The sequence below is a fragment of the Urocitellus parryii genome, chromosome 5 (assembly GCF_045843805.1).
Source record: "Urocitellus parryii isolate mUroPar1 chromosome 5, mUroPar1.hap1, whole genome shotgun sequence".
Taxonomy (NCBI): Eukaryota; Metazoa; Chordata; class Mammalia; order Rodentia; family Sciuridae; genus Urocitellus; species Urocitellus parryii.
The window spans coordinates 200,764,194-200,780,671 of NC_135535.1; the positions used below are offsets into that span (position 1 = coordinate 200,764,194).

Below are 16,478 nucleotides of genomic sequence, written 5' to 3' on the forward strand. Positions count from 1 at the left end.
TGATCCTCCTGCCTCCATCTCCTGAGCTGCTGGGATTACAGGTGTGCTCCACCATTTTAAGCAGTGCAAAATCAACAAAAAGCATTAAAATGCAGAATGTATTCCACTAAATTGACTGGAAAATGGGTACTTGTTTGCAGATTGGACACTCATTTGGAAGAGCATTGCCTTATTTGACTTATCTGGGAACATGTACATCAGGTGGCTCAAATTTTTCAGTATTCTGTGTGTATCCATGAATGTCTGCCAAAGTGTAGCTAGTATTTTTTTTTAATATTTATTTTTCAGTTTTCGGTGGACACAACATCTTTATATTATTTTTTATGAGGTGCTGAAGATCAAACCCAGCGCCCTGCACATGCCAGGCGAGCGTGCTACCGCTTGAGCCACATCTCCAGCCCCTGTAGCTAGTATTGATTTGGGGATTGCAAATAAATTTTGTCAAGTAGGGAAATTCACAAGAAAGAATCTGTGAATAATAAGGGTCAATTGTATGTATATATAACCTGATTTTAATTAATCGTGCCCAGTAAGGGTTATTGAGGGCAAAATATTGCTTAACTGACTTGGTTATCAGGTTTGTCACTGGCTGGGAACTTGAGTCCATTTGCCTAGGAATCAATCATCTCCAACCTTGAAGCATTCTTATGCCCCTTTTCAAAGCACAAGATTATCTTCATGGTGATGAACTTGAGTCATGAATAAAAATTGATTATTTTTACTATGCTGGCATTTAATATTGAGGGACAATATGTAATATGGTCAATTTTTAAATAAATATTTAAGAAAACATCTTAGCACTTCAGGGGGGATAAGGTATAGTTATCAGGGAAATGTACTTTTATATAGAAAATTATTTTGCCCAATGATACTTTATAAGTTAGACTTTTCTAGTTTTTAAATACTTTTTTGGTTTTTTTTTTTTCAGTACTGGGGATTGAACCCAGCAATGCTTTACCAATGAGCTACATCCTCAGTGCTTTTTATTTTGAGTCATGGTCTTCTTAAATTGCTTAGGCTGGCCTCTAACTTATGATCCTTCTGCTTCAGCCTCCTGAGTAAGCTAGGATCAGAAGCTCAATGCCACTGTGCTTGGCGCCTCTCTCTCTCTCTCTCTCTCTCTCTCTCTCTCTCTCTCTCTCTCTCTCTCTCTCTTTTAACTTGGGGGCTATTTTGTTCTACATATAGGCTACTATAATGATTATGATATCTAGAGATACATTTCAGTTATTTCCATTAAAACATAAATCCTACAGTCTTGTAATTCAGAAGGTAGAAAAGTTTATAAACCATTTTGTCAATAATGAAGAAACTCTGGCTTTGAAGCCATATGGTGAGGTAGAAACCGTGTGTGTGTGTGTGTGTGTGTGTGTGTGTGTGTGTGTTAGTTGGGATTGATCTAGCCCTTTTTTATTTTGAGATAGTGTCTAATTAAGTTGCCCAGGTTGGCCTGGAACTTGTAATCCTCCTGCCTCAGCCTCCTGAGTAGCTGGGATTATAGGCATGCATGACCATATCCAGCTGTGCATTTTTTAATTTGAAGACGGAAAAAATTTATCTTTGCAAAATTGTCCCCCCTTTCCCTATGTTTGAGGGTTGACTAAGGGTCTTTCTAGGGTGACTGGCTATTTTTGGAATCAGGTTTTACAGACCAATGAACGTATTTGTAATTTATATTGTCATCCAGCTAATCTGGATTATTAGCTATTATTAATAGCTTTTATTCGTGGAGTATTTTTCTGAGTCCTTTATATGTATTATTTTAGCCCTACAATAAAACTCAGGAAGAGGGTTTCATTGTTAGTTTCATTTATAGATGAAGAAACTGAGGGACAGAGAATAATTTGTTTAGTTTCTCAGAATTAAGAGGGAAGACCAGGCTTCTTAACTCCACATATGGCTTCAAAGCCAGAGTTTCGTATTTAATTTTATGGCATATCCTTTTTAGGGATTTAACTTCAGTTCTAAACTTCACAGGTTAAATTGAATATCCTTGTAATTGCACTCTTTGTTATTTTTGAAATTAAAAATGTCTTGTCTTAGATCTCTCCCCATGAATCATCAGTCTTCTATAAACCCATACTTACATTGTTCTATTGCTTAGTAGGCTTTCCTATCAAGAAATATTGAATGGCTACTATGTGTGGAAGATGAACAAATCTATAATTAGCTTTAGTCACTGAAAGCAAGTGATGTACTTTTAGTAACCAGGTACCTGACGTTGAAAAAAAAAAAAAGTAGCGTGGTGTTGTGGTACTATTACTTGTTATTCCACATAATTGATGTATGGTGTTTCTTGAAATATACTCAGGAATAATATGGTGCTTTATTTCCACTATGAAAAAAAGGTATTTCTTATAGTTTAAAAAATGTAAATGAATTTAAATATAAAACAAAAAATATTGTATTAAATATACCATGAATTCATATATTTAGTAGAAATTTAAGTTCATGCATATTTGCAGAAAACCTACTTTACAGACTCATGCTTATATTCATAAAAATGTAAAATGAAGTAAGTTTTATGTGCATTTAGGACTGAATTTAAGTTCCTACCAAAGATTTGTTTAAAAAAAAAACAAATTATGTCAAATTGGAACATAATTTGTTTTGGATTAAGCTATTAAGATACTCCATTTTTAGATTCTCTTAGAATGTATAGCTTGTTAATATAATACTATATAGTTCTGTCTTAGTCTCTTTGGGCTGCTATATCAGTTTTCCATGTATCAGTTGACTTATAAACAGTATTTATTTCTTACACTTCTGGAGACTGGGAAGTTCAAGGTTAAAATACCAGGAGACTTGGTATCTGATGAGAGTTTACTTTCTAATTCATAGATGGTCTCTTCTCATGAGACTTTGCATGGCAGCAGAAACAAAGGATCTCTTCTGGTTCTCTTTATGTTTTTAATTTTTTTTCTGGTTTTCTTTTATTAAGATACTAATTCTTTACTGTGAGGCTGAAGCCCTCATAACTTAATCATCTACCAAAGTTCCTACATCCTAATGCAATCATATTAGGGGTTAGAATTTCAGCACATGAATTTAGGGGTGAGAAACATATAGCCTACAGTATTTCACCCTGGCCAGCCAACCCTATTCATGTTCTTTTCACATGCAAAATACATTAATTGCATCCTGGCAGCCCTCAAATCTTATCTTGTTCCAACATCAGTTGTAAACTCTAAAATTCAAAGTCTCATCCAAACATCATCTAAATCAGGTATGAGTGAGACTCAAGATATGATTCATCCTGAGGCAACTTGTTCTTCAGCTGCAAACCTGTGAAGCCAAACAAGTTACATGCTTCCTAAATTCACTAATGGGGATAGGCATAGGATAGGCAATTTCATTCCAGAAAAGAGAAAAAAGAAAGGGGTAATGGAGCCAGTCCAAACTAAACTCCTTGAGATCTTAAGGCTTGAGAATAACCCTCTTGGGTTAGTTTTGTACCCTAAGCATATTAAAGTAGAAGATCCCACCTTCCAAATCTACTTAGATAAAAGTCCTGCCTTCAAAATTCTACTCAAGAAGGGTTACAATCCTAGGGCTCTGCAGAGTGGGCTTATTTGTGGCTTTGGGTAGAGACTGTCTAGCCTGTTAAAAGTCAGTCAGTAGTCCTCTCTTTTGGAACCAAGGATACAACCCTGATGATCTTCAAATCACCTACAGGGTTATTCTTCCCTTATTTTGAACAATAGTGCACATTCTTATCAAATAGCTCTATGGTTGTCTTGTAAAAATCTAAAAGATCTGACAGTCCTCCTTTCAACTCCTTCCTTGAAGCTTAAACTGGCAATTTTCTTGCTGTCTTGGCTACTTAAATCTGTGGTTCACACCCATGCTGATTTCCATTAATATTTTCTCCTTAATGCCTTTCTCTTTTTTGTCAATATGGATAGGCTGAAATTTTTTCAAATCTTTAAGTTTTGCTGCTTCTTTTTTGCTTAATAATTCTGTATTTAAGTCATATCTGTCTTGAATTTTACTCTGATCAGTCAGGAGGAACAAAGCCATTACATTTTACTTAGAAATAACTTTAGTTGCTAGGTGTGGTGGTGATGCCTGTAACCCCAGTGATTGGGAGGCTAAGGCAGGAGGATCACAAGTTTGAGACCAGCCAGAGCAACTTAGTGATACCCTATCTCAAAATAAAAAGGACTGGGGATATAGTGGTAAAACATCCTTGGATTCAATCCCCAGTACTAACAAAAAACAACAAAAACAAACCCCAGAAAAACAAAGGTTTGGCTAAATATTCAGTTTTCGTGTGTGTGTGTGTGTGTGTGTGTGTGTTTTGGGAGAGGGTTGGTTGGGGCTTTAACTCAGGGGTGCTTTACAACTGAGCTATAACCCCAGCCCTTTTAAAAATTTATTTATTTTTATTTTGAGACAGAGCCTCAATAAGTTGCTTAAGGTCTCTCTAAGTTGCTGAGGCTGGTCTCAAACTTGTGATCTTCTTGTCTTAGCCTCCTAAGGGTTATGGGCATACACCACTGTGCCTGGCTTCTTCACACATTTTAAAAAATGAGGTCAAGAAACACAATCAGAAGTCTTCTCCATCTTTCTTGAAACTTTTTGGTTGTGCTTTGCAGATTGATTGAACCTAGGGCCTCCCACATACTTGGCAAGTGCTCCACTACAGATCTACACCCATAGCCCAGAGGTGTAGCTTAGCAACAGACTAGAATTTATGATGCCATAAATGCCAAGAGTTTTCCAGAACCATCTAATTCTGGAAAACTAATTGGTTGGACATTGCCACAGTTTCAAGGACTTTGAACCCCAAGGGGAAAATATAAAGAAAACTATCCTTGGGTGCCTCATAGTAAAATGGATGAAAATTAAAAGCATATAGAACTCAAAGAAGCCAAAGATAAAATACACATTAAAGATGTGTATTAGGCCTTGAGAGAAACAATGGAAACCAAGAAGAGACTAGAATAACATCTTCAAGGTGCCTGTTTACAATTTTCTATCTTCAAAAATTAAAATAAAGACATTTTGAACCAGACAACTTCTGAGAGAATTTGTTACTGCTGGTCTCTGAACTTAAAAAAAAAAAAAATACCACAGTTCTTCAGGCAAAAGGAAAATGATACCCAGTGGGAGTGTGGGGATGTAGGAAGGAATGAAGATTAATGGAAAGGGGAAATAAGTGGGTAAATATAAATGAATTTGGCTCCATACTGTGTTTAATTTCATGTAGAATTAAAATACACAACAATAACAACAATAGAGTTAAAAGAGGTTGGTACTCTTAAGGTCCTTTCACTGTTTAGGAACTGTACAAATACTAATTTACATTAGATTTGTGTAAGGTGGGGTTCATCCCCTACAGTATAACTACTAGCAGAATAATAAAAGATTATAAAAAGCTAACAAAGTGGAGAAATGGGATAATTATATTTAAAAACTTAAAAGAAGTCAAGAAAAAGTAGGTATGAAATAGGTGGGAAAAACAGTAAGATGAAAGAATGATTCTTAAACATATTGGTAATGACATTACATATAAAACACAAAAATTTTCACATGGGAAGAACAAAATCCATCTACATGCTGCTTTCAAGACAAACACTTTATATGGTATGTAAGTACAGAAAAGTTGAAAGTAAAAGAACTTCAAAAGAGCTGTGCAAACATTAACCTAGTGAAAACTGATGCAGTGTTGCAAATATCAAAATAGACTGTAAGGCAAAAAGTATATATATATATATATATATATATATATATATATATAGAGAGAGAGAGAGAGAGAGAGAGAGAGAGAGAGACTTTTCAGATAATAATGTTCAAGTCATTAGAATGATATAACAAATTTTATAGCTGGGTTGGGGATTTAGCTCATGTTGGAGGGGTAGAGTACATGCATGAGGCTCTGGATTTGATCCTTAGCACTGAAAAAAAAATTATATATACTGAAGCATAACCTCAAAATATATAGAGAACAGTGAGTCATTTGGCTTACATTTTTTAGTTTAGATATCAATTTGAAACGATAGGGAAACATGCAAGTCTTCTTACTGGCAACAAAAGAAGGAAAGGTGAGCAGAGTATAATATCTCTTTTTCTTACCAGCACTTGGTGCAAATGTAGAGAGACTTCTGTGGCTCTTTAAGGCATAAACAACAGAAGCCCTTAAACAAATTAAATCTTATTTGAGTATTCATTATCTTATTAAATAAATAAATAAATTTTATTTGAGTATTTTTTGAGTATTATGTTGCAAAAAGACTTTGGAGTAGCTAATATCTACCTTTGTCTTTGGGTAGTCTTTATTAGCATGTCCTTATAGTTATAAATTCTCTTGTGCTGACTCTCATAATCACACAGCTATATGAATGCTGAGGAAGTTGAGTACTCTGTTTTGATGGTCTAGGAGATATAACTTGCTGGCCTCAGGAATCTAGCCTGTAGTATTGGGCCACACCAAGGAGGTAAACGTGAGAATCATTAGCAAACACACCTTCTCTTCTTATTTTTACCTTTGTTTATAATGTAAAAGTTTGTAGACAGCTAAATTAGAAAGTGTTCAAAAGGCAGTGAAAATAGAACCTATATAATAATAAGTTATGGTTACAAGTAATTTTTAACTCTTAAGGACTAATGCCAAGAATGGTAACCATTTACTCTTCTGTTCTGCTTATATGAGAGAATTAATATAGTGGGATTTGGACTAAAGAATTTCCATAGAGTCGGTAATAGTGGCCAAAGGGACGTTAGTTTTTTCTGTAATGTTTAAAACTTTAAAAAATGGAATATATTTATATATTCCTTATATTATTAACATTTAATAAAAATGATTGCTGAGATGCCTTGTTGAATAAATGCATATCTTTTCTATATGACAATAGGATGAATAACCTTTTTTTTTCTAAGTAAGGATGGATAACCTTATCTAGAAATATGTAGATGCAATACTTCCTAGGGGTGAGGTCATGAGTAGGGAGATATGATGGGTTAATTTTATGTGTCAATTTGACTAGGAAGGGATTCCCAGATAGCTATTAAAACAGTATTTCTGTTGTGTGTCTGACAGTGTTTCCAGAAGAGACTGGCATTTGAATTGGTAGATTGAATAAAACTCTGCCCACCAATGTAGGTAGGCATCATCCAATCCATTGAGGGCTGGAATAGAACAAAAAGATGGGAAAAGAGTGAATTCTTTTTCTTTGAGACAGAACATTCATCTATTCCTGTCCATCGGAGCTCCTGGTTCTCAGGCCTTTCATCTTAAACTATCCTGGTTCTTCAGTCTTTGGAATTGGACTTGGGACTTATATATTGGCTTCTCTGGACTTAGACTGAGTTATACCATCAATTTTAGTGGTTTTCCAGTTTGCAGATGACACATCGAAGGACTTCTTTGCTCCTGTAATCTCTTGAGCAATTCCTGTGATGTATCTCCTCTTAGGTATATCTACAAGTATTCTGCTGGTTTGTTTCTTTGAGAACCTGACTAGAACAGAAGAAGACATTTTTGTCTCCCCAAATTGAATGAAAATTTTTGTCCTAAGTATCTTCATCCCCTTTTAATTGTATAGGGCAATTATTATTATAATTTATTGTAAAGTTCAATACTGAGCTTTATTCAGCCTCTTCTAGGGCTATTGTTTTAGCTTGCTCTATTGTTCATGTTTTTCAAGATACCTGCTTCCTAATCGGTTTTCTTATCTTGCTAGGGAGGTTAGACTTTCTTGTCTTTCTTTCCTGGAGAACAGTGTTATAAAATTGACTCCTTCCCATTTTATAGGTTAAAACCTTGAAAAAAACATCTTTATGCCATCAGATCTTTCTAGATTAAATTACCTTTTGATTCTTTGTGAAACTGTGTATCCCAATCTCAACATTGAAACTTTAGCAGAACCAAGTTTCTTTTCCAGGTGGGTAATGTAAATTGATACAGTAGCTTTGATGCTTTTTAAATTTTTTTATCATAATATTGTGCCTAATATATACTGGGGTTGCTAAACAGTAGTGGTGCTATACTTTCACATTTGTCTTATTTTAAAACTCAAAGTCTAAAAACTATATTTGGATCATTTAACCATGTAACTTAACAGATACATTTCTGCTGGATCTCTTAGGCTTTCAGGGAAGTAGTGGTGTTTTATTCAACCTAAAGCAAAATAATTACCAGACTAGAGATTACTATTGTTTTCCACGAGGCTTTATGCTTGTTTTATTTTTCTAAAGTGAATTAATTTGCCTGAAAACAACTCAATGTTCAATGCATTATTTCCCTTTTCATTCCATTAGGATAATTTTGATTATTGCTTCAAACAGCACTCCAGATAGCTACATATTTTCACTAATATTGATACATTTCAAGAATTAAAAGGGGGTTGGGGTTGTGGCTCAGTGATAGAGTGCTTGCCCTAGTGCTTGCCTAGTGAGACACTGGGTTTGATCCTCAGCAACACATGAAAACGAACGTAGAGTGCTGGCCTAGCATGTGTGAAGCACTGCGTTCAATCCTGAGCACTACATAAAAATAAATAAATAAAACAAAGAGTAATATGTCAATCTACAACTAAAAAATATTTTTAAAAAAATGAATAAAATGAAGGCATTGTGTTCATCTACAACTGGAAAAAAAATAGGAAGTTATATATGTACAAGATTTTCCCCAAGTAGCATTATTTATAATGGAAAAAAAATTGAAGTGATCTAAAATTCTACAAGTTGAAAAAAAGGCTAAATAAATTATGGTAATTTTGTACAATAAAATATTATGTACTATATTTTTGAAAAACTGAATGAAGACTCTAAATAGTGTGATGAAAAGATGTTCAAGACATTAGGTACGGAATTTTGTGGTATCCTTTTTATGCAGACAATGGGGATTTTATACATAGTAATCATTTGTTTATTAATACATAAACTCTATTACTATTAGTGAAGCTTTCCAGAGTTTCTTTAATGCTTGCTTAGCATGCACAAGGCACTGAGTTCAATTACCAGCACTGCCAAAAAACCAAAAACAAAACAAAACAAAAACCAACCAAATAAAATAAGTATAGCATAGTATGTACACAAACTAGTAACATAGTCATTTATCAAACATATCAAGTATTATGTACTGTTCATAATTGTATTTTTTTCTGTTACTGGGGATTGAACCAGAGGTGTTTTACCACAGAGCTATATCCTTAGGCCTTAAACATTTTTTTTTTAATTTTAAGACAAGATTTTACTAAATTGCCCAGGCCATCCTTGAACATACATTTTCCCTACTTCAGCTCTCAAATAGCTGGAATAATAGGTACCACCACACCTAGCTGTATATATACTATATTTTTATATGTCTAGCAGCATACTAGGTTTGTTTACACCAGCATCACTACAAACATGTGACTACATGCTGCACTATAAATTATGACATGACTAGGTGATAAGAATTTTTCAGCTCCATTATAATCTTATGGGACCATTGTCATGGACTGATTCATTATGTGGAAGCTGATTGTATAGCCATTTTAAAGCTAGCTTTTTTTATTGCTGTGATCAAAAGACATGACAAGAACCATAGAGGAGGATTCAGAGGTTCAGTCCATGGTTGGCTGACTCCATATCTCTGGACCCAGGATGAGGTAGAACATCATGGCAGAAGGGCATGACGGAGGAAAACAGCTCAGAACATGGCAACCAGGAAGCAGAATAGCTTTCCTCACCAGAGACAAAATATAAACCCTAAAGTCTCACCCCCAGTGACCTGCTTCCTCCAGCCACATCTTACTTTCCTACAGTTACCACCTAGTTAATCCATATCAGTGGATTAATCTATTGGTTAGGTTACAGCTATCATCTATTCATTTCATCTTTGAAAATTCTTACATTGTCTCACACATGAGCTTTTGAGAGATACCTCATGAATAAACCAAATAGTCACATTATATGTAAATAGTATATCCAGTTTATCCACTTACTAATGCATCCAGGAATCATTCCTGATCAGTTCATAGAACACTTTGACATTCAATAAAAGTACTGCAAAAAATATTTATTGGCATTCAGCTGTTTATTATGAATCATAAACTTTATTATGTGTTTGGTTTATTATGCATTAGGTGCTTTGTAACTTTGATCTATGTCTGATTAATTTCCCAGCTCATGGTAGATCCTCAGTTAATGTTTAATGATAACAGATAGTGAAATGGCCTATTTATAGCTGCATAGTACTTGATTGTATGGATGTGCCATAGTTTATTCAACTACTCTCTTGTGTCTGGGCACTTAGGTTGTTCCTATACTGTATTTTGCAATTACAGACTGCTGCAATGAATAGGCTGGAGAGTGTATACTTTTGTTGTTGAGGTGTATCTTCAGGGTAAATTCCCAAGAGTGGGATTGCTGGGTTAAAAGGTAAGTGTGCATATTGTGTTATTAGGTATTGCTAAATTTCCCTTCAGAAGAGTTGTGTCAGTTGGTATTCCCATCGGCACTGTTGTATGAGAGAGAGTATTGGTTTCCCTATAGCCTTACCAGCAAACGTGTTGTCATAACATTTAATTATCCCTGATCCAATGAGTGAGAATGGCATCACATGTTGTTCTAATTTACATTTTTCTTTGTGTGAGATTGAATCTCTTCATGTTTAAGGGCTATTTTTGTATCTTTGTTGTGTTTTACTTTAAAAAGTTGTATCTGATACATTTTTTGTTATCATTAGGTCATTCACCTTCAATTTGCCAGGACGGTAATACTCTATAAATACCAGACATTAATACAACTTTTCTCTTTCAGATCTCCCATGGTGGCTTATTCTAATTCGGCAGAAAGCATTGGTGGGCAAACTCCCAGGAGACCATGAAGTCTGTAAAGTTACCAAAATTGCTGTGATATCACTTTCAGAAATGGAACCTCAGGATCTGGAGCTAGAGGTAAGGTGAAATCAAGGGAGATTCTATGGGAACCTGATGAAATGTAATAGCAAATATAAGGATCTGGTTCAATAGACAAGGAACATACATTTTAAGAGCTGGATAATATCTTTAAAATAGTTTAATCCTGTGTTTTTCAAAGTTCATTTTAGTATTAGAACCCTTGCTTCAGAAACTTTAAAATCCAGTATGTAAGACACATGCAAGCTGAGCCCCTTTAGTTGAGGTGGTGTTGGGGTTGAGGATCATTGGGGTCTTGCGCACTTGACTTCTCTGGAAAAGCTACCCTCCACTTCTAGGGAGCCCTGGTGCTTTGTACAATTCAGTTTGAAAACTCCTGATTTAGTGGAAGAGGAGTCAAGAATGGGATATTTAACTTTTACTCGGTCTTCTTTCTTATATAAAATATATATATGTGTGTGTGTGTGTGTATGGGTGGGTATGTATATATATATGTGTATATATTTTTTGTGTAAAAAATTTCTAAGCATTTGTTACTCTTATAGTTTTAAAAGGAAGTTTTTTTAAAGAAGGAAAACCACTGCTGTAGTATAGTCTTGTATAGTCTTTTCATTTTCCAGGGGAGAAACCAAGCCCACAAGTAGAGTGACTTAAGGCCAAAATAATAATATTGCATAGGACAAGTGGTTTTTCACCACAAGGTGCTGCCTCCAATAGCATTTATAGATGTCTGCTATTGGTATGGGGATTTGACATGTAAAAATTGTCATCACTTGGACATATTTTATTCACTGTGTGATGTGCTGGGCAAGCTTTGTGTGTTACTCGGATTATAATATCAGTCCTAGAACCACCCTGTATGGTAGGCATCGTTGCACATAATGAAAGGAAGCTTGGCAAAGGTTAAGTCATACACCTGGCACGTGGTGGGGTCTGGACCTGGTACTCTGGTAGTCTGGTTCTGTATCCCTCTGCTGAGCTGCCTTCAAGTTACCTGAACAGAAGGCAACAGACAATAAAGCCCTTTAGAACTTAGGCTTGAATATTAAGCCTGGAGTCTCTGGCAGTCAGATTTAGAGGAGGGAACTGCTCACCTAGAGTCTTGTTCATCGTCCAGGTCATTAGTTTGCATATTTGGCACCTCCAGCCCTGGAGTACACCTCATCTAGAGAGGACTTGGACCCTTTTTGGACTTTTCAGGGAGGTTTTCAGATTCCTTATGGCCACCAATCTGTAACATTTTTGAGACTAATATCTGTCTGGTATAAATGGGATAAAGAAGAATGTTGGGAAATAATATTTACATAGAATTTTTAAACACAAAAGTGTGAATATTATCAAAGTTGTATGGATTTCTATATCCATACTTTTCTTGATAGTCTAAAGGAAAGAGATTATCTTCACATAAAAATGAAAATTGGGGTGCTGGGGCTGTGGCTCATAGAGCGCTTGCCTAGCACATGTGAGGCATTGGGTTCCATCCTCAGCACCACATATAAATAAATAAAAAATAAAGATACATTAACAATTAAAAAATATTTTTAAAAAAAGTAAATGGGTTTTCCCCCATGTGGCAATTGAGTATTTTAACAGCTGTCAGTATGTTACTTAGATTAACCAAAGATTTTGGTTCATATTAGGAATTGGATTTATGTAATGACTTTTGCTAATTATGGTAACAATAACTATAAAATATTTTCAGAATCTGTCTTGATGAGTAGTTTGGTACATCTGTCTTTCAAGAGATCATAATTTTTGAAATTTGCACCTGTGCCTTTTCTCCTCTCTCCTTTTAATCCTGATTTGTGGTAAAAGAGCTTTGTTACAGTGAACAGCAAGAAGGACAAAGAACTAGCTATGTTAAAAATCACTAATTTCCTGCTAATCTTTTAACATGTTAATTTAAATGTTTGTTATCCATTTCAATTTCTGTATGACTCCATTTTAGAAGCTTAATTATTTTTATAATGTCCTCACTTTTTGTGTATTAATAATTTGATTAAACAGTAAATCGTAAAGGAGAAGAAAAAAAATACCACCACTTAAAAATAATTCTTTTTAACATTCTAGTTAAAACTCCAGTAAATTTTCCATTGAGTGTTTCCTTTTGCCTCAAGCTTTTGGGAGTACAAATATTATTTTCAAATTTTGCAGAATAAGTTTTATATTTTTACATATTTTTTTCTACTTAACTCCTCCCATTTGTCATGAACATGTATATTTTATGCATAAAAAAGACTTGTTAAACAAAACTAGTTCTATGTCTTCTTAATGTAGTATGTCTTTCTAATTTGGATGCCTGTGTATCACTTTGAGTAGTCTACTGCTTTCATTCTCTCTAGTAGTGCCCTGAGGCTCTTTAGTGTGGGCAGCCTTCTCAGATTTGGTAAAGCCTTGTCTATCTTCTGTAATTGGAGCAGAAACAATTTTATTTCAGAGTCTGGTATTAATAGAATTTCTAGTTTTCTGCTTCAGTTACCTTTTTTACCCAAGGTATATGATTATTTGCTAGTTTTAAAAAATAATTTACAAACTCTAATTCAGCCATTTAAAGTATATAATTTAGTGTTTTTTAGAATGTGGTGATGGTCACATAATTCTGTGCACAATCAATTTTAGGACATATTGTTATCCATCCTCAAAGAATTTGCCTATTCTGGACATCTCATGTAAATGGAATTCTATAATATGTGACTTTTTGTGATTGATTTATTTTACTCAGCAGAATGTTTTCAAGGTTCATGCCTGTTGTAGCACATCAGTACTTTATTCCCTTTTATTGCCAAATAATATTTCATTGTATGAGTATACTACATCTTTTTAAAAATTTGTAATCAGTTGATGGACATATTTGAGTTGTTTTCACCATTTAGGTGTCATGAATAATGCAGCTATGATTTTGCATACAAGTTTTTGGTGGACATTTGTTTCCATTTTTCTTGGATAGGTACCTAGGAAGGGAATTGCTGGGTCATATGGTAACTCTGCTTGACTTTTTTTTTAATATTTTTTAAGTTGTTGACAGACCTGTATTCATTATATTTATATGTAGTGCCTCATACATGTCAGGCAAGTGCTCTACCACTGAACCACAATCCCAGCCCTCTGTTTAACTTTTTAAAGAACTACCAGACTGTTTTGCAAAGCAAAATTTAAAAAAAAAAAATTAAGGTTAGGAAGAATCTATAGGGCTCAAATAAAGGAGAATGAAATAACATGTTGTTTCTTTAAAAAAAAATTATCTTTTTAAAATTTTATAGTCTGTGTTCCATGTCTGCATATCCTGTTTTCTCTATCTATTGCCCCTTAATAGAAAAATGCATCTTTTACATATTTAGTTTCTCATCAGACATCTGTTGAAAATTTTATTTCCAAATGGCTGTAGACCACCAACTTTTAAGGTAAAATCATTTATTTTTCTTTTCTTAAGCAACAACAGCAATAATGTCTCTTAATCAAGGTTGTGAAATGTGAGTTACAAGAGTAATAGAAAAACTAAGAGAGTAATGTGAAGCCTGTGATAATGATTTTCTTTTTGAGACTGGGTGTTATTAAAGTTGTGATAAGGGCCTAACCACACACTGTACAGAACTGGCCAGGCCTCTGGAAGGTGATCTGTTGCCAGTGCTGTACATTGTAATTTTAAGGGTTATGTCTAAACAAATCATTTTATGACTGGAAGGGACCCTGGGAAATAAAGGACCGACTTTAACCTTTTCAGAAGATAGTGGTCTCTATATTTTCTAAAAGTAACTGTATAGAAGATTCTAAAATATTCATTGAAAATGTTTGTTTATATTAACTATAAATTTCTACTTAGAAAAACCAGTTTTAAGAGATAAAGACTTCTGGTTAAAGTGATTCAATTGTTGCTTTGTTATACAGATCTGTAGTCCTTATCAGAAGCCTTTGGGACCATATTTATTTTAGAATTCAGCTTTTCTTTTTTTTTTTTTTGGTGTTTTGAAAAGATTATTCTATGTATTCGCACAACCACTGGGTCTAGAGCATTATCCTACAGTATAACACATTGATATTTCTTAGAGAATCATAGGAATATTCATACTAAGGTGGGTAATTGATGACCATGAGTATCCTCATGTTCATGTCAGTTTAGGGCATGTTTTGCTGTTTAAAGTTTTAAGTTGCTGATGGACCTTATTTTATTCATGTATTTATATGTGGTGCTGAGAATCGAACCCAGTGCCTCACATATGTGAGGCAAGTGCTGTACCATTGAGTGACAACCCCAGCCCTGTTAGGTGAGTTTTTAATAAATTTTCAGGTTCCAGAGTTATTTTTTGGATTTTGGAGTTGTGGATAAGGAAGTTAAAGAATGGTGGGCATATATCAACTCTTTTCCAAGCCTTGGAGGAGAATAGATGAAAGAAATAAAAACAAAAACAACATTGCAGGGCTTGGAGAGAAGGAGGAGTTTTGTGGACCATAAATGGAAAGGTAGATCAAACTGAAGCCATAGGCTTTCTGGGTTGGATCCAGAGCAAGGCAGTAGCACATGGAAATTGGCTCTGCATGGTAAGAGGACAATTAGAGCTTCATAGGAGATGGGAGCTAGGAGCCTGGAGCTGTAGCTAAGTGTACTTACTATTGTAAGACATGAGCTCAAGCGGAGCTCCTCAGCTCATGAAAGTGGGCTGTTAGATTGTCTACACTAAGTAGGAAAATCCTGCATCAAGAATCTCCTGTTTGCTACTTCCAATAAGAAACACTAGCCAGGGCAAAAGATTAAGCATCTGTTAGCAATGGGCATGAAGTGGTGAGGTTGATAACAGAGACTTTAGGAAGGAGATGACTCAAGCTCTGTTGCATGAGTGATCCAGTGGATGGTTTTGGCATATCAGAGAAGGAACAAGATCTTGGAAATAGATGTTGATCAGGTTTAAGGATGCTGAATTTGAAGGACTAGCATCTAGTTCCTCAGTGAGAGGAGCATATCATTATAAGGGTTTTGAGCTCAGAGTGAAAAAGTAGCATTAAACAGTGATATTTAAAACATGAAAAGAAGGTGACACTTGCTAGACAGAGTATGAAGAAGGAAAAAAGAGCTGAGGACAGAACACTGGGAACACATACCAACACACACATACCAACAAAGGTGTCTGAGCAGGAGCAGCCAGAGCTAGGGGAGAATACAGAGAGATTGGTGTCAGGAGAACCAAAAGATGGGACAACAGGAAGAGATTGTTAGTGCTGCAGACATTCATTCTTTTTCAGAGTTGAGGAGGTTGTTGACTCACTCCCTGTGCAATTTAGAGTCAGACTAGTGTCCTCACAATCCCGAGACAGGAGACTATACTCTGCTAACTCTCAGAATGGATTCAGAGCTCTGAAATGGATTTAAAAAAAGATTCTGGCACATGAGAACATGTTGATAGATGTTAAGGAAGGAGGCTGTTAGAGAAAGGTTGGGACAGGAAAGAAGGGTGAATGATGAGGTGAGGTCCTCGAGGAGACACAGACAGAAGCCAGCCTTGCTGAGAAAAATGGACTCCACCCTTTTGAGAGTGAGGAAGGTGTGGGTGCGGACTAGATGTGCTGCCACAAGCTTGCCTTAAAACAATTAGATCTTTAGAACAGTCTGATATATTCCTGGGGGAAATTTTTGCTGGC

The 16,478-nt window shown here is 35.2% G+C and overlaps 1 protein-coding gene across 8 annotated transcripts in view; it reads left to right on the top strand.

The window, feature by feature from the left end:
* The window catches only part of Inpp5f (inositol polyphosphate-5-phosphatase F), an 83,596-nt gene that overhangs the window by 33,138 nt on the left and 33,980 nt on the right, over positions 1-16,478 (top strand). For 7 of the 8 annotated variants that reach the window (XM_077799154.1, XM_026384213.2, XM_026384210.2 and 4 more), the window contains exon 3: positions 10,750-10,886. In XM_077799154.1, the coding sequence (XP_077655280.1) occupies positions 10,860-10,886 (27 nt within the window). In that variant the 5' untranslated portion in view covers positions 10,750-10,859. Of the gene's footprint in view, positions 1-10,749; positions 10,887-13,964; positions 15,110-16,478 lie in introns of those variants that run through there. The other variant, XM_026384212.2, reaches the window with a different exon arrangement.